At 41.1% G+C, this 19,959-nt stretch overlaps 1 protein-coding gene across 4 annotated transcripts in view; it reads left to right on the top strand.

Annotated features, from left to right (window-relative positions):
- LOC130356691 (rho GTPase-activating protein 7-like) overlaps positions 1–19,959 on the top strand; it is a 219,331-nt gene that overhangs the window by 104,274 nt on the left and 95,098 nt on the right. For all 4 annotated transcript variants that reach the window (XM_056558568.1, XM_056558551.1, XM_056558559.1 and 1 more), the window contains exon 3: positions 1,573–1,728. In XM_056558568.1, the coding sequence (XP_056414543.1) occupies positions 1,573–1,728 (156 nt within the window). The remainder of the gene's footprint in view (positions 1–1,572; positions 1,729–19,959) is intronic.

Here is a 19,959-nt window from a genome sequence, read left to right as displayed (position 1 = left end):
AAGTTAAACAGATTTGTAAATTACTTGTATTTAAAAATCTCAATCCAGTACTTCCAGTACTTATCAGCTGCTGTATGCTCCAGAGGAAGTTGTTTAGTTCTTTTCAGACTGACCACAGTACTATCTGCTGCCACTTCTGTCCGTGTCAGGAACTGTTAAGAGCATGAGCAAATCCCCATAGCAAACCTCTCTAGTTCTGGACAGTTCTAGACAGGGACAGAGGTGGCAGAATGGAAAGAACTATACAACTTCCTCTGTAGTATACAGCAGCTGATAAGTACTGGAAGGCTTAAGATTTTTAAATAGAAGTAATTTACAAATCTGTATAAGTTTCTGGCACCAGTTGATTTGAAAACTTTTTTTCCCCCCACCGGAGTACCTCTTTGACTTCCTTCATATGAGTGTTAAAAGTTGAAACATCCTCTTTTAACATTATTAAAGGGGCATTCCAAGTTGTGCAATTGTGTTAAAGGGGTACTCCGCCCCTAGACATCGTATCCCCTATCCAAAGGACAGGGGATAAAATGTCAGCTTGCAGGGTCCCGCCGCTGGGGACCCCCGGGATCTACCATGCAGGACCCACCTTTAGCGGCTTCCGGAACCGGTGGAGGTCCTCAGGCTGAGCCCATCTCGACCACGAGGACGGAGCATAGTGACGTTTCAGCTCCGCCCCTGTGTGACGTCATGCTCCGGCCCCTCAATGTAAGTCAATTGGAAGGGATTGACAGCCCCGTGACCACCAGTAATCAGACCCGGAGCGAACATGCTCCGGGGACTGATTCTAACGGGGTGCGGCGTGGAAGATCATGGGGGTCCCCAGTGGCGGGACCCCTGCGATCAGGCAACTTATCCCCTAAGATGTCTTAGCACCGGAGTACCCATTTAATGTGCTGGAAAACAATAAAAAAAAATTTAAAAAGTGTGTACCTTGCTTGCTCCTGCTGCCACTGTCCTACTGCCAAAGCGGGTTCTATTGCACAGCGCTTCTTGTGTTTGGGATCATCACATACATTGCCTGCTTAGCCAATCAGCAGCTGAGAACATTACTCTGGAAGCTGATTGGCTGAGAAGGCAATGAATGCACTGATCCAAAAAACAAGAAACTGCATGACGGGACTAGCTCTAGCTGCGGTATTCTGAGTAATGTAAACATGTGTTCAATGCGCTGGAAAACAATGAAAAAAAAAAATTAAAAAAATGTACACTTGCTAAGGCTAAGTGTAAATTAATTTTTAATTTTTATTTGTTATTGTTTTCCAGCACATTGAACACGTTTGCATTACCCAGAATACCATTTAAACGAGTGGTCTTCAACCTGCGGACCTCCAGATGTTGCAAAACTGCAACTCCCAGCATGACCGGACAGCCGTTGGCTGTCCGGGCATGCTGGGAGTTGTAGTTTTGCAACATCTGGAGGTCCGCAGGTTGGAGACCACTGCTTTAAACTCTAAAAATAATTGATTTGTCATTGTTTCTACAGCTGCAGTGAACAGTAACATTTCTTACTCTTGTTTATGGAAGATTAATGTAAGATTAATGGCCATTAATGTAAGATTGTATTTGTTTTTCTAGAAATGTAGGCAAGGCAGAGATCCATCAAGGCTGGATTCTATGGTGCTGCTTATAATGAAACTGGATCAACTGGACCAAGACATAGACAATGCGCTTAGCTCTCCATCTCTGTCTCGAAAACAAGTTTTTAGTCCGCAATTTCACCAGTCCACACAAGTAAGCATTACATATGTTACCTCTTTATTTTACAATTGTTTGTAATCAGGGCTTAAGTCCTGCAGGAACTGAGTGCGGGAGCTGAGTTCCTGCACTTTTTTTTACAGCAGCAACACCAATCCCATTAGCAGGAGTCCTGCAGGACCAGTCCTTGAGTGGAAATTTTAGGTGAGTTCCCACACTTTTTTCCCCAGGACTTGACCCCTGTTTGTAATGTTACATCACATGGAACCTAAAAGGGCTGTCACATATTGTTTTTTTAACCTTTTCAGGACGTAGGACATATGCATACGCCCTGCATCCCGAGTCCTTAAGGACGTAGGGCGTATGCATACGCCCGTGGGAAATCCGGTCCCCGCCGCTAGCCAGTTGGGGACCGGACCGGGATGCCTGCTGGAATCATTTAGCAGGAATCCCGGCACATCACCGAGGGGGGTCCTGAGACCCGACATTGTCGGCGATCGCAGAAAATCGCATGTCAATTCAGACATGCGATTTTCTGCTATTCCAGGCTGATCGGGTCTCTGGTGACCCGATCACCTGGAAAATAGGGATGATCGGAGCTGTCAGTGACAGCCCCCAGCATCCTGAGGGATAGGAGGGAGATTGCAGTGCTGCGATCTCCTCCTATCCCCTGCCATTGGTCAGAAATGAATTCTGACCAATGGCAGCGCACAACATGGGGTTGCCATGGGGGAGAAGATGGCGGCCTGTACCTGACAAGAAGATGCGATGGGGCCCTGCGATCATCGGTGGAGACAGCGGAGATCAGCGGTGCAGGTAGGGAGACGAAGGTTGGGGGGGGGTTGAAGGAAGGGGGAAGTAAAGCGATCTTTACTGCTGCCCTTCTAGTGGTTGCCAAACTGCAACTCCCAGCATGCCCAGACAGCCAAAGGCTGTTTGGGAATGCTGGGAGTTGTAGTTTTGCAACATCTTGAGGGTCACAGTTTGGAGACCACTATTACAGTGGTGCCCAAACGGTGGCCCTCCAGATGTTGCCAAACTACAACTCTCAGCATGCCTAGACTACCCAGGCATCCTGGGAGTTGTAGTTCTGTAACATCTGTCCCTTCAGATTTTGCAATTTTCATGAAAATTTTGAAAATTGCTGCTATATTTTGAAGCCCTCTAATTTTTTCAAAAAGTAAAAATATGTCATGATGCCAACATAAAGTGGACATATTGTATTTGTGAAGAAAAATAAAATTTATTGTGAATATCCATTTTCCTTACAAGTAGAGAGCTTCAAAGTCAGAAAAATGCTATATTTTCAGAATTGTGACAGCTTGAGGATCCCTTCCTGCCTCCTCGCTGTCTGATCGCCGAATGACTGCTCAGTGCCTGAGATCCAGGTATGAGCAATCAAGCGGTAGAATCATTGATCACTGGTTTCTTATGAGAAACCAGTGATCAATGTGAAAGATCAGTGTGTGCAGTGTTATAGGTCCCTATGGGAGCTATAACACTGCAAAAAAAAAGTGGAAAAAAAAGTGAATAAAGATCATTTAACCCCTTCCCTATTAAAAGTTTGAATCACCCCCCTTTTCCCATAAAAAAAAAAAACTGTGTAAATAAAAATAAACATATGTGGTATCGCCGCATGTGGAAATGTCCAAATTATAAAAATATATCGTTAATTAAACTGCGCGGTCAATGGCGTGCGCGCTAAAAAATTCCAAAGTACAAAATAGTGCATTTTTGGTCACAATAAGTCCTCTCAATGCAAAAATGGTACCGATAAAAACTTCAGATCATGGCGCTAAAAATGAGCACTCATACCACCCCATACGCGAAAAAAAGTTATAGGGGTCAGAAGATGACAATTTTAAACGTATACATTTTCCTGAATGTAGTTAGGATTTTTTCCAGAAGTACAACAAAATCAAACCTACATAAGTAGGGGATCATTTTAAACGTATGGACCTACAGAATAAAAAGAAGGTGTCATTTTTACAGAAAAATGTACTGTAACCAAAAATACAGGGGCACTGTATTGTATAATCATATAGAAATGTCTAGGTGCAAAGACCAAAATACTAGATAACCTATCAAGAAGCACTAAGACAATAATATAAATGCAAAAGTGTACAAACTTTATTAGAGTGTTACAAAAAGACACAAAAAATCTTAAAACCTTTACTGTTTTTAAGAAAAGGAAGCCCCCAAAAGTTACAAAATGGTGTTTTTTTTTCAATTTTGTCTCACATTGATTTTTTTTTTCCGTTTCGCCGTAGATTTTTGGGTAAAATGACTGACGTCATTACAAAGTAGAATTGGTGGCGCAAAAAATAAGCCATCATATGGATTTTTAGGTGAAATATTGAAAGAGTTATGATTTTTTAAAGGTAAGGAGGAAAAAACGAAAGTGTAAAAACCCCGGGCCCTTAAGGGGTTAAAGGGGTTATCCAGGAAAAAACTTTTTTTTATATATCAACTGGCTCCAGAAAGTTAAACAGATTTGTAAATTACCTCTATTAAAAAATCTTAATCCTTTCAGTACTTATGAGCTTCTGAAGTTAAGGTTGTTCTTTTCTGTCTAAGTGCTCTCTGATGACACATGTCTCGGGAACCGCCCAGTTTAGAAGAGGTTTGCTATGGGGATTTGCTTCTAAACTGGGCGGTTCCCGAAACACGTGTCATCAGAGAGCACTGAGACAGAAAAGAACAACCTTAACTTCAGAAGCTCATAAGTACTGAAAGGATTAAGATTTTTTTATAGAAGTAATTTACAAATCTGTTTTACTTTCTGGAGCCAGTTGATATATTTATCTAAAAAATTTTTTTTTCCTGGATAACCCCTTTAAGGGGTTAAGATCCAACTGGACTACAGAGAGTCATTTAGGCAGAGAAGAAAGTAGCATCCGGCTCCCAGACTGGATAAAATACTGGCTTTATTAGAAAATGTTAAAAACCAAACTGGAACATAATGTAGATAAGAACAAATGAAACGCAACCAACGCGTTTCGACCTGTTAACAAGTCTTAATCATGGTAAGTGTAGTGGACAAAAAATGCATCTTAAATACTGTGGTAACCGGTGACATCACATAAAGATCTATAGAAAATGTGGAGCTGGGAGAATGGGTAAACCCGAAATGGAGTGTACACATAAGTGAACATTAAATTGGACATAGACTATATCTTATTCAAATGGTTAATATATATAACTTAAGTCATGTCTATAGTTAAGTCCAGACGGGAAGCGCGTGTCCAAACACAATATCCAAAAGGCCTCCCGTCTGAACACGGCTCTACTCCAATCTCCGCCTCTCCTGGGCGGGCGTACTCTTTCTATTCCTGTCACTGAGATATTCGGAACAATACCTGCATGATGATCGATAATGTGTTTGGTAAAGCCTGACACAGACCTACTGCCGATTTTATTACTGTCGGGTATGTATAGATGTTCTTTAATCCCAACTTTAAGTTTCATGCTCGTACATCCTATGTATTGAAGGTTACATGGTATACAAATGATGGTGTAGACAACATGATGTGTCTGACAATTAATGAAACTTTTTGCTTGAAACTCTTGTCCTGTGGTACATGAATGAAATTTGTTAGTATTGGGCATGTATTGGCAGACTGTACATCTTGGGTGGCTACATTTGTAGCTGCCTTTGCATGTTAGCCATGTGTCCGTGTGGGGAGCTGTACTAAAATCGCTGGCAGAAAGTTGATTATGCAGTGAACGTGCTTTGCGGGGTACTACCCGAACACCTTGTCGCACAATATCAGACATGGTTTTATCAAGAAGTAATACTGGTAAATGTTTAAATATAATATGTTTAATATCTTGAAATTGTCTGGAAAATGGTGTGGTAAAGGTGGGAAGCGATTTAGTATTAGACTGAATGTGTTTCCTGTCACAAAGATAGTAGTTAGCTGGTTTTGAATTAACAATATTTTCTGCTCTATTTATGATATGTGGTTGATACCCTCTGGTAGATAGGCGTTCTCTAATATCCTTGCATACCTCCTCGTATGTATGTTGTTCAGACGATGCGCTTCTTGCTCGTACAAATTCCCCAATGGGTAGGTTACGTGTTACGTGTTCTGGATGACAACTCGATGAGTGGAGTAAACTGTTACCTGCACAAGTTTTACGGAACAATTTGGTGTGAATAACATGTGATATACAGTCACCTCTCAGGGTAATATCTAGAAAATCTGTTTGACTAGCTGAGATACTGCCCGTAAAAACTAATGACAGATCGTTATTGTTCAAGAACTTGAAAAAATCCTCCCCTTGTGCAGGGGTCCCCCTCCAGATTAGGAGGAGGTCGTCAATGTATCTCCCATACCAACCCACAAGATGAATGAATGGGTTGGCATGGGAGAACAGGACGACCTCCTCCCAATATCCCATGTACAAATTGGCTAGTGAGGGGGGAAACTTAGAGCCCATCGGGCAACCCGTGACCTGTAAATAGAAAACAGAATCAAAACTAAAAAAATTGTGATGTAGCAAAAAATGCAAAACATCCAGTATATACTGCTGCAGAATTGATCCATAGGTACTGTACTTCCTAAGATGGTAAGATATGGCTTCTATTGCCCGATCATGGGGGATACATGTGTAAAGGGTATGGTGGGACGCCACCACTCTGTCTCAATATATAGATAAGTGCATGATCCCGAGAGGGTTACGTATCCGAAAGAAATCTACCATTATATATGATGATGACTTCTCCAAAAGGTGGAATGAAGCCCTCACCAGGTGTTCAACAGAAATAATGAAACTCATAGTAGAGAAGGAAGAACTCAAACTTGCTGATCTTGAGTCCAGCATTAATAAGATCATGGTATCCATGGAACCATATAAAAATGAGGTGGATTTTGAAGCTCTCCAGAATAAAATGAATGAACACCTACAGAAGTTGGAAGACACGGTCACAAACATCAAAAAGGTCAAATTTAATCGTGATCTGAAGGATTATTCCACCAATATGGTATATGACTGGCATATGAAAAGACAATCCATACCCAGATCAATATTAAGAAATTCACACTCCCAGAATACTTCACATTCCAAAAAAAATGTCAGTTTTAGCTCATCTGAAAATGAGGCAACGGATTATGGAACGGAGAGTGAAGGAGAGGCATATGATTATCATAATGGGCCCATGAGAGGAAATGTTTCCCAGCAGCAACAACCGGCAAAAAACGGGAAACCGCAACCACCACCAATAAACACGAAAACGCAGCATGTGAACAGAGATCATATACAAAATACAAGAGGAGACGCAGGAGGCACCGAGCAGGGAGGAAACACAAGAACCATATACAAAAGAGTGAACAAGTACCAACAGAAATACAAGTAACTAATTGTTCAGTAATAAATTTGTCTGCACAAATTCTGAGCCAAGCACAGATTGAGGTCTTGGAGAAGGGGTTAAGTTTTGTGCCATCGTGCAATTTTTTAGGGCACTTTGTTGGATGTCAACAAGTTTGTACGTCTTCTTACGGTGAAAAAACATTTCTTTGCAGAGGATACGACTGAAGTATTAGACAACTTGGGAACTCCAGATCCATTAAATAATGTGGGACAAGAAGGTTTACCCCTATATAGTGATTTCGGGGAACATTTGAATATACAAATCCTTACAGACCTACAATCGGAAGCAAATCCATGTATCAATACCATTGAGAATACGTTCAATTCCTTTTCAACTAAAAATCCTGATTTTTACCCGATCCAATCCCGGTCGGAAGGCATGGACATTTTTCAAACTAGAGTAGAAGAAGATCTAAAGAAATTGTATCAACAAACATCCACTATCAAACATCCCAATCTCACATTTCAGCAACGTCAAGCCCTAAAGGAATTATCTTACAACAAATTACTTACTATACGTCAATCTGATAAAGGAGGCTCTGTTGCAGTTACATAGTTACATAGTTAGTACGGTCGAAAAAAGACATATGTCCATCAAGTTCAACCAGGGAATTAAGGGGTAGGGGTGTGGCGCGATATTGGGGAAGGGATGAGATTTTATATTTCTTCATAAGCATAAATGTTATTTTGTTCCAGGAATGTATCTAATCCTGTTTTAAAGCTGTTAATTGTTCCTGCTGTGACCAGTTCCTGAGGTAGACCGTTCCATAAATTCACAGTCCTCACGGTAAAGAAGGCGTGTCGCCCCTTGAGACTAAACTTTTTTAGATTCTTCACTCTATAACAAGTTGGTGCTGGACATGCTAAATGACACACACACCTATCGATGTTTGACGCACGATCCAACCAATACCATTAAAAGCAAATTATCACGGCTGGTAGAAGAAGGTGTAGCACTGTCCATCATTACCAAGAGACAAGCAGATTATCTTTTACCCCCGTTTACAAAGTGTCCGATGTTCCATGCGTTACCCAAGCTACATAAAGACAAATTTCCTCCGCCTTTGAGGCCCATAGTTGCGGGCATTGATTCTCTCCTAGAACGACTCAGTGCATGGCTGGATGGGATGTTACAGCCCCTGGTATCGCGGACGAAGGGATTCATCAAGGACACCAAGAGCCTACTACAAGCCATGAGACTTCGTGAATGGACTAATGAGGACAGTTGGATGTCATGTGACATCACTGCCCTTTACACATGTATCCCCCATGATCGGGCAATAGAAGCCATATCTTACCATCTTAGGAAGTACAGTACCTATGGATCAATTCTGCAGCAGTATATACTGGACGTTTTGCATTTTTTGCTACATCACAATTTTTTTCGTTTTGATTCTGTTTTCTATTTACAGGTCACGGGTTGCCCGATGGGCTCTAAGTTTTCCCCCTTGCTAGCCAATTTGTACATGGCATATTGAGAGGAGGTCGTCCTGTTCTCCCATGCCAACCCATTCATTCATCTTGTGGGTTGGTATGGGAGATACATTGACGACCTCCTCCTAATCTAGAGGGGGAACCCTGCACAAGGGGAGGATTTTTTCAAGTTCTTGAACAATAACGATCTGTCATTAGTTTTTACGGGCAGTATCTCAGCAAGTCAAACAGATTTTCTAGATATTACCCTGAGAGGTAACTGTATATCACATGTTATTCACACCAAATTGTTCCGTAAAACTTGTGCAGGTAACAGTTTACTCCACTCATCGAGTTGTCATCCAGAACACTAAACACGTAACCTACCAATTGGGGAATTTGTATGAGCAAGACGCGCATCGTCTGAACAACATACATACGAGGAGGTATGCAAGGATATTAGAGAACGCCTATCTACCAGAGGGTATCAACCACATATCATAAATAGAGCAGAAAATATTGTTAATTCAAAACCGGCTAACTACTATCTTTGTGACAGGAAACAAATTCAGTCTAATACTAAATCGCTTCCCACCTTTACCACACCATTTTCCAGACAATTTCAAGATATTAAACATATTATATTTAAACATTTACCAGTATTACATCTTGATAAAACCATGTCTGATATTGTGCGACAAGGTGTTCGGGTAGTACCCCGCAAAGCACGTTCACTGCATAATCAACTTTCTCCCAGCGATTTTAGTACAGCTCCCCACACGAACACATGGCTAACATGCAAAGGCAGCTACAAATGTAGCCACCCAAGATGTACAGTCTGCCAATAAATGCCCAATACTAACAAATTTCATTCATGTACCACAGGACAAGAGTTTCAAGCAAAAAGTTTCATTAATTGTCAGACACATCATGTTGTCTACACCATCATTTGTATACCATGTAACCTTTAATACATAGAATGTACGAGCATAAAACTTAAAGTTAGGATTAAAGAACATCTATACATACCCGACAGTAATAAAATCGGCAGTAGGTCTGTGTCAGGCTTTACCAAACACATTATCGATCATCATGCAGGTATTGTTCCGAATATCTCAGTGACAGGTAAAGAAAGAGTTTGCCCGCCCAGGAGAGGCGGAGATTGGAGTAGAGCCGTGTTCAGACGGGAGGCCTTTTGGATATTGTGTTTGGACACGCGCTTCCCGTCTGGACTTAACTATAGACATGACTTAAGTTATATATATTAACCATTTGAATAAGATATAGTCTATGTCCAATTTAATGTTCACTTATGTGTACACTCCATTTCGGGTTTACCCATTCTCCCAGCTCCACATTTTCTATAGATCTTTATGTGATGTCACCGGTTACCACAGTATTTAAGATGCATTTTTTGTCCACTACACTTACCATGATTAAGACTTGTTAACAGGTCGAAACGCGTTGGTTGCGTTTCGTTTGTTCTTATCTACATTATGTTCCAGTTTGGTTTTTAACATTTTCTAATAAAGCCAGTATTTTATCCAGTCTGGGAGCCGGATGCTACTTTCTCCTCTGCCTAATTGCCGCACCTGGGAACACGGACCTTGCCTCATTCCAAGTCTTCTAACTGGAGAGGTGTGTTACCATATATGTGATCTGGGTCTGAGAACTATAACGGTGAGCTGAATTTTTTCTATATTTTACAGAGAGTCATGGTCAAGGAGTTCAGTGGACAATATAAAGTACATGTACGTGGTGTGTTATCCTGGAAACACAACATGATAAAATATATTTTGGAAATGTACTGTGGTAAATGCATCCAATATTACTTTACATTATATATTCTTTCTTCTTGCCAATTTTCATTGTCTTTTCCGATGGGCTCATCCAGCAGATTAAATGACTGGACTGCTGTACGTCAGTGATCTTGCACCATGTCAACCCTGTGATCTGTTCATTGTCATCATTTTGGCATTTCTCCATAGTCATTGCCTAATGCCTGCAATACACTACAATTAAACCTAAAATCTTTGTTTCCCATACCAGATTATGGGCCTGAAGATTTATCTCCCAGTAAACATTGCTGTTTTGGCAGATGCTGACACATCTTATGATGCAGGATCATTTAGACGATTATCCTGCCATTTCTACTTTTCCCATGTGTTTGAGTCCAGATTCTCCTCTTGCCTTCATCACGCTTTGTTAAAATCATGGTTTGATTTGACATTTACTAGGTGGCAAGGGGAATTTGTGCAGATAATCATTATTTGAGACATAAGTTTGGCCGCAGCTGGTATACCATCAGGGCATATCAGTGAAATCACTTCTGACAGTAATATTCAGCAGAAAATAAATAAATCAGACCTTAGCCACAACTAACAGTTCAGATATACATGTTACCAGTCACAACATAATCATTCTATGTGATGCGGAGGGAGGACCTTTGACCAGGGATATGAGGTTAATGTTAAATTCACACTATGAATTCACCACGAGAAAAAGGCTCATAGCGGACCAGTAGGGTCCTGATTGTTGGCATATCTGATGAATGGCTAATTGAGGGTCATGTAGGAATGGTACCTTATAACCCCCCCCCCCCCTTTTGTAAAAGATTGTAGGTTTTAGTGTATTTATGTTGCAATGCAGTATGCTGTGTCATGCTGTTTCCCATTCTGTTATAAAGTAGGCTAGCTGCCCACTGGCCTAAAAAAAAGTTGTCCTAATAAGCCAGTGGAGATCTACAGTGGGAACTGGTCGGGCTGCAGGATGATTGAAGGGTCCTGGAGCGGTAGAGCTGTGTGGTTTAGCTTGTGGGGCCTTGGCAGAAGCCCCGGTTGGGATATCCTGTATGGAGTGGGCAGGGCAGTGTAGACAATTAAATACTTGACAAAGTGGGGTTCCTATGAGAAGAATACAGATATTCCCAGCTATCCCTAGGCTGTTGAGAAAGGAGAACTGAAGGTAGAACTTAGTATGTGCCCCTGAGGTCACAGGGGTAGTGATCAGGTAAAGGGCAGGAAATTACAGCTCTATATGACTGTGTGTAAAGTAACACAGGTTGGGGAGGGGCCATGTGGGGTAAACAGGGACCTGAGGTAGAAAGAGATTTGTCTGTTTAATTTGTGTTGTGCTACATGAAACAATATAGTCCAAGCACATAAGTAAGTAGAGGAAGGACTCTTGAGATCAGATCCAAAGGATCCAATTTTCTATGCACAGAAATTTACACTGAATGGCCACTTTATTAGTAGCAGGTTAGGCTCCATTTGGCCTTTAGGGCCACAGAAATTTGGTAAATTAAATGGAGGTACTGATACTCTCTGAACAGCTCATTCTACCTTGTCCCAGATATGCCCTAAATAAATGAGGTTTGGGGACTGTGAAGGCTAAAGAAACAAAGAAAATTTGCTTTGGTACTCCAGGAATCGATCCCGTAACTACGCAATCCGTGCGGCATTGTGCATTGGGCATCAGCTCAAGGTTGAGTTTTGCAAGCATCAAATAGTACCAATAGTACAATCTTGGGAACAATGAGAGAACAGTCTAAATGACGGGGTATAAACAGGGCCGGATTAAGAGCATCATGGGCCTGGTGCTGAGAATTTTTCTGGGCCTTTTTATGAAAATATTTACATAATATATAAAATGAAAACGCAAAGCAATTTTATTAAGACAAATTATACACAATGGGGGAAATTTATCAAAACCTATGCAGAGGAAAAGTTGCCCAGTTGCCCATAGCAACCAATCAGATCGCTTCTTTCATTTTGCAGAGGCCTTGTTAAAAATGAAAGAAGAAATCTGATTGGTTGCCATGGGCAACTGGGCAACTTTTCCTCTGCACAGGTTTTGATAAATCTCCCCCAATGAGAATACACAATGATATCAGTGACTACAAGTGACGTCTTCTCTATAGTGAGGAGAATACACAATGATATCAGTGATTACAGGTGATGTCTTCTCTATAGTGAGGAGAATACACAATGATATTAGTGACTACAGGTGACGTCTTCTCTATAGTGAGGAGAATACACAATGATATCAGTGATTACAGGTGATGTCTTCTCTATAGTGAGGAGAATACACAATGATATCAGTGACTACAGGGGACGTCTTTTCTATAGTGAGGAGAATACACAATGATATCAGTGACTACAGGTGACGTCTTCTCTATAGTGAGGAGAATACACAATGATATCAGTGATTACAGGTGACGTCTGCTCTATAGTGAGGAGAATACACAATGATATCAGTGACTACAGGTGACATCTTCTCTATAGTGAGGAGAATACACAATGATATCAGTGACTACAGGTGACATCTTCTCTATAGTGAGGAGAATACACAATGATATCAGTGATTACAGGTGATGTCTTCTCTATAGTGAGGAGAATACACAATGATATCAGTGACTACAGGGGACGTCTTCTCTATAGTGAGGAGAATACACAATGATATCAGTGACTACAGATGACGTCTTCTCTATAGTGAGGAGAATACACAATGATATCAGTGATTACAGGTGACATCTTCTCTATAGTGAGGAGAATACACAATGATATCAGTGACTACAGGTGACATCTTCTCTATAGTGACGAGAATACACAATGATATCAGTGACTACAGGCGACATCTTCTCTATAGTGACGAGAATACACAATATCAGTGAATACAGGTGATGTCTTCTCTATTGTGAGGAGAATACACAATGATATCAGTGATTACAGGTGACGTCTTCTCTATAGTGAGGAGAATACACAATGATATCAGTGATTACAGGTGACATCTTCTCTATAGTGAGGAGAATACACAATGATATCAGTGACTGCAGGTGGTGTCTTCTCTATAGTGAGGAGAATACACAATTATATCAGTGATTATAGGTGACGTCTTCTCTACAGTCTTTTCTTATCTAATTTAGATCGTACATTTCGCCAGGACTTGTTCCAGCTAAATGTTCACTCAGCAGAACTTGATACCCAGATGGTTCCTCACTATGTCAGCGGATTCTGATCCTCTATATGAATGCAATAATTATTATAATACTGCCAAACACTGTATCCTTTGAATATAATACTAGCACACTCCGTACCCTCTGAATTTGATACTACTACACACTGTACCCTCTGAATATAATGCCGCCACACACCGTACCCTCTGTATCTAAAACCGCCACACACCGTACCCTCTGTATATAAAACCGCCACACACCGTAACCTCTGAATATAAAACCGCCAAACACCGTACCCTCTGTATATAAAACCGCCGCACCGTACCCTCTGTATATAAAACCGCCACACACTGTAACCTCTGAATATAAAACCGTCACACACCGTACCCTCTGTATATAAAACCGCCACACACCGTAACCTCTGAATATATTACTACAACACACTGAACCCTCTGAATATAATACTACCACATACTGTGCTCTCTGAATATAACCTTGCCATGCACCCTCTGAATACAATACCGTAGTGTATTGTGGCCCATAAAAACCATACTACCCCAGAAATTCCTTATAATATACACTATGGCCGACATGTATAATTGCCTTTAGACTATTTTTTGTGTCTAAAAATGGTACAAAAAAGGCGCAAGCAGGATTTATTTGCGCTTTTTTGCGCTTGAGTTGCAATAAACTGATTTTAGCAATACACATGATATGGACGGGTTTTATGAACTGCAGGTTTTTGTGAAAAGGCGCAAAAAAGGAGCAAAGCCACTGAAAAGTCTCTAAAACTACACCAGCCCAGACTTAGCTTTTTGGTGTATGTAAGGAGAGAAATTTTAGAAAATGTGACCTGCACAAAATTTATCAAATGGTCTGCTACCTTTTAATAAATTTGGTGCTCCTACACATTACCAGCACACAAAAAAAAGTGTAGAAAAATGCTTCACTTACACCTACAATGATAAATGTTGGCCTATACCTCTGAAATGCAAAACACTCTGTGCCCCTCATATATAGTAATAATGCCCCATCCTGTGCCCCCACATATAATAATTATAACCCGTCCTATTCCCCCACATAATAATAATGCCCTCTGTCCTGTGCCCCTCGCATATAATGCACCCTGTCATGTTCCCCTCACATATAATGCCCCCTGTCCTGCCCCCTCAGGGGGCATTATATGTGAGGGGCACAGGACATTGGGCATTATATGTGGGGGCACAGGACAGCCCCCCTGTCATATGCCCATAAAATGCACATATAATGCCCCCCTGACATATGTCCCTGACATGTAATGCCCCCTGTCCTGTACCCCTCACATATAATGCCCCATGTCCTGTGCCCCTCACATATAATGCCCCCTAAGGGGGCAGAACAGGGGGCATTATATGTGGGGGGCACAGGACATGGGGCATTATATGTGGGGGGACATGACAGGGGGGCATTATATATGAGGGGCACAGGACAGGGGGTATTATAAGTAAGCGGCAAATGTCAGGGGGGCATTATATGTGCATTATATTGGCTCATGACAGGAGGGCCCCTGTCATGTGCCCCCACATATAGTGCCCCCTGACATGTCATTAGGGCATTATATGTGAGGGGCACAGGACATGGGATATTAAATATGAGGGGCACATGACAGGGGGGCATTATATGGGCACATGACAGGGGGGTCCTGTCATGTGCCCCACATATAATGTCCCCCTGTCATGTCCCCCTGATATATAATACCCCATGTTCTGTGCCCCTCACATATAATGCGGTTGCCCCCCTGATATGTGCCCCTCACATATAAATTGCCCATCTACCTTATAATTTTCTTTCCCCCCCCCCCTTTCTCACACCTGTCACCTTTCTCACATGCTGCGGCTGCTCCTCTGTTCTTGCAGTGTGAGTGAGAGCCGCGGGGACGTGATTTCTGGGGGCCAGCGCCGGCCTGCAGTGGACTGGATGGCGTCACCGCGGCTCTCAATGACTGCAGGAATGGAGCAGCCGCAGCGTGTAAGCGGGACAGCTGACAGCGTGGGCTGGATGACTGCAGAAATTAATGGAGCAGCGCAGCATGTGAGAATGTGAGTGGGGGGGGGGGGTTGCGTCGGACAGCTGACAGCGTGGGCTGGATGGCGTCACCGCGGCTCTCACTGACTGCAGGAATGAATGAAGCAGCGCAGCGTGTGAGAATGGTGAGCGGGGGGGGCGGGGGGGGTGTTACCTGGGACAGTGCAGAGCAAGGCCGGCCCTCTTTTTTGTTATTGTGGGCACCGGGCGGCCTATGCGGGCCGCCTGTGCAGGCCGCTGTGCCTATTTTCATGTAGGGCCCTGGAGCAGCAGCTCCGTCCGCTCCTACCTTAATCCGGCCCTGGATATAAAGGGTATATGCAAGAATCGTCATACTAAACATGGTGGCTAAACTTAACAGTTACATACAGTGATCAAGTTACAATTTTAATCAGTTCCAGGACAACCATTGTACAGTATGTTGAGACTATTACTCTATAGAAGAAAGTAGGAAAAAGTGAGGGTTAAAAATATCTAGATAACTAATACAGATAAAGCAAGTCATTGCATATTAAAGCCAGAAAGAGCTGCTGGGAGCTGTATATCACTTTTTATGTTGAGGACAGGAGCTTCTTCAGGGTACAATACAGTACACACAGTGTCCCAAAAAAGTTAAATGGAGCCGCCTGCACCCAGTGTCCAGAGCAGCTAACCCTGACACATTTAAAGAGCAGTACAGAACATGTAGTATCTCCCTGTACTGTAGGGAGGTGCTACAAGGCAGCCAGTCAGTGCATACACTTCAGTAATACAGAGTTTTTTTTTTTTACCAGTGAAATGTCCATTCTGAATGGTCAGATCTTCCAGCCATTGACACATTCGGCAGATCTGGACTGTCCTTAGCATTGTATGTTGAGTCTGGTTTTAAGTTACAATGGTCTAGAAAAGACCATTGCATGTTGAAAATATTGAAACCTGAGGTCATTGTAAATTGAGGGATAATTTTGTAGGGGAAGCAGATTTAATTCAAAGAAACTCCTGAAGGTATGGACAGTACTAGCTTTTGGTCATTGCATTTATGGGATCAATCAACCAATTAGTCTTGGTTCACAATACCACTTCCTATTAATATTTGTGCATGTTGAAAGTGCACAAGAACTAAATATTATGTAGTCCCCCTATCCCCTCGTCCTTAGCTAAAAAAAAAAAAAAAAAATGTAAGTGCTGCAAAAGAGCTAGATCCTATTAAAGAAAGGGTTGTGTGTATAGTTAAAAATATTTACGAATATTTTGTGCAAATGTTTCCTCTAAATCAATAGTTTATCATGTAATGTATGGTGAGTAAACAATCAGTCTACAAATGTGAAACATTTGAGAACCTTAGATAAATAAAGATCAAATGACTGGTCTGTATGCAAGCCAACTTTAGATACACAAAAAGTGATACTCGTAAAGTATGCTTTGTTTTTACATGCTAGTTGTAACACTAGAGGTCACTATAACCCAGCTTTTATAAGTCTCTATATCAAGTCTCATCATTACTATTCATCTGTTCACATTTCATCAAGGAAAATGGTGATTTGTCCCTTTATTTACCAAACATAAGGTGTTGGCTTCACATTACTGCCCGAAATGAAATTCCTTTAAAATACAGAAAATACATAATCGTGCAGATAGGATAAAATGGTGAACAAAAAACAATCGAACTATGTTTATAAATTATATTCTGGTGTAAAAAAAATGTATCTCATACATCAGACCAGTGGTCTCCCAGCATGCCATAGTCAAAAAAGTTAACATTTCACTGAAAACAAATGCAGAATTGCTCCATAAAACCTACAAATTATCTTGAAAAAAAAGTAGTCCTATATCTATGTTGATGTATAAATAAAAAATAAAAAAACAAGTAGCAAAAATGCAGTAACACAAAAATGAAATGAAGTTCAAACCTCTTCATCCCTTTCATCATTGGCGCTGTGCATAGTCATAAGATTGAGATATGGCACACTGTAACTGAGCGGTGATGCAGTTTTATTATGCATCCACATTGTCTTATTAATACAGCTCTGCTTTTTAATCATTTTCCTCTCAATTTTTGGGTTTACAATGTTTGGGGCTATATGCCCTTTATCAAGCAGGAGTTCCTAGGGACGATAAGCATTAAAGCGCTGAATAGTGTTTAGGGTAGTCGGAAATTTCATTAGACTAAACAGCAAAACACAATAAAAAGCAGTTAAAGAGTTCCACCTACCCAAAAGGGGCACTAGTTAAAAATAACCTGTACACAGCTCCTTAGTAAAAAAAAAAAAAAAAAAGTAAAAGTTATTGCGGTAAGAATATGGCTGTGCAAAGAGATATCCAAAAACTATATAAACTGGGTATCACTGTGATCATGCTGACCCACAGAGTAAGGTTATCATGACAGATTTACCACACATTGAATGGCGTAAAAATGAAATTCCCTTAAAAGGGACCTCCTATGAAAGACCAACTGGTACCAGAAATTTATACAGATTTGTAAATTAATTCTATTGAAAAATATTAATCCTTACAGTCTTTATCAGCTGCTTTATGCTCCAGAGGAAGTTGTGTAGTTTTTTTCCAATCTGACCACAGTGCTCTCTGCTTATACCTCTGTCTCTGTCCATAGCGGCAGAGGTTTGCTATGGGGATTTGCTTGTACTCTGGACAGTTCCGGACATGGACAGAGGTGCCAGCAGAGATCTCTGTGGTCAGACTGGAAAGAACTACACAACTTCCTCTAGAACATACAGCAGCTGATAAATACTGGAAGGATTAAGATTATTAGGTAGAAGTGATTTATAAATATGTATATCTTTCAGGCGCCAGTTGATTCAATCAAAATTGAAGAAAGCTGTGGTCTGATCGCAGGGGTCCCGTCCCTGCCATCTCTGCTGCAGCACCCCAAACATCCGGTGATCGGAGCGATCTTCGCTCCTGCTGGATGACTGGCGATGCGGGGCGGAGGCTCGTGATGTCATGGTCACGCCCCGTTTGTCGTAACGTCAAGAGCGTGGCGTGGCCATGATGTCACAAGCCTCCGGCGCTGAAGGGAGATTGCGGGGGTCCCCAGCGACGGGACCTCCTTGATCAGACATCTTATCCCCTTTTTAATAGGGGATAAGATGTCTAGGGGCAGAGTAACCCTTTAATAGAGGATGAAGCTGATAAAAAGAAAAATATGTTTTCAGTTAGTTAATAGTGTGAGGACGTTTCTCCAAACAAACAGGTCTTAATATTTGTCTTCATACATTACAAATACACATAAACATTATTAGCACTAAACGTTTTTTAACTTTGTGAAGTGCTAAATTATCATATTTTATGTTTATGTTTGTGGACTGGGAGAACTAAGGAGATTTCTTGGACAAACCCATCCTTGTTATTCCTCTATATGTAAAACTTTCACCCAGCCATAAATGTCTCTGGAATGACATCAGTGCACATCCTTAATCTCTTACAGATGTCTGCAGCTTGTAAACGCTGTGTAGGTTAATAAAAGATTACAGGAAATATTAAGCGCTGTTTACTGAAAGCAAATTATGATCTCACAGAATTAACACAAAAATGGCTAAATAAATGCACGCAGTGCCATCTATGACATCATCTGAAAAGGGGTTTTAACTGTGCTATATTGTGGGGTGACAGTTTTAATCTTTTTACATTATCACTTAAGGCTAAGGGAAAGCAGGAAGTTCTGCCTAGCTGGGACTGGGCACCACAGGGTAGTAAGTGCAGTGGCCACGATGATGTTATTCCAACACCCATTTTGGCATGTGCCGAAATGTATGTTGGAGTGGCGCCTTCCCAGTCACTGGACTCACTACTTTTTTTTGTTGCTCATTGGGTTGGTAAAGCTGCTTGTTTGCACAATTTGCACATGTAGGTATAGTTTGCTTGCATCAGTCTGCATAATAACAAGACATCTTTTAGATATTTGTTTATTTGGGTATAGCGATATTGGCATAACTTTTTTTTGTCTGGGCTACTAGTTGTACAATTTACTTACTACCTTAGGTACTATTGCTGAGCTGCTTACCTGTTACCTATTTTATCATAATATTTTCTTATTGTCATTCAAATGCAGTCCGGTGATGTCGCCTTGTTTGTTAATGTTTGCCTATTAATTTTCTATTTCTATGCCAATAAAGCTTTTCTATTGTTTATGGATTATTCTTAACAAGTGACTTCTTTTTTGGTTGTATTGTATATCTGTACTTCATTTTAGCCTTAAAGTGCACTGCATAGAAACAATGACCCCTAAAAGTTACAAAATAAAATTTCGTTGGCCTCACTGTAGAATTTGTGGTAAAATGAATGATGTTATTACAAATTAAAACAGGTCCCACTTAAAACAAGCCTCGTATTGGTTTGTAGTGGGGATCAGCAAATCAAATTTGACAAATCCGAATTTGTTACTAATTTCAGGAAAACTTTGATTCGCAACAAGTGTGAATATCGCCAATATTCGATAGCGCAAATCGCTTCATTAAACTCCATTT

The sequence above is a fragment of the Hyla sarda genome, chromosome 1, assembly GCF_029499605.1.
Source record: "Hyla sarda isolate aHylSar1 chromosome 1, aHylSar1.hap1, whole genome shotgun sequence".
NCBI classification, from domain to species: Eukaryota; Metazoa; Chordata; class Amphibia; order Anura; family Hylidae; genus Hyla; species Hyla sarda.
Note: the sequence above shows the minus strand (reverse complement) of the source record. Positions and strands in the feature narration are given on the sequence as shown.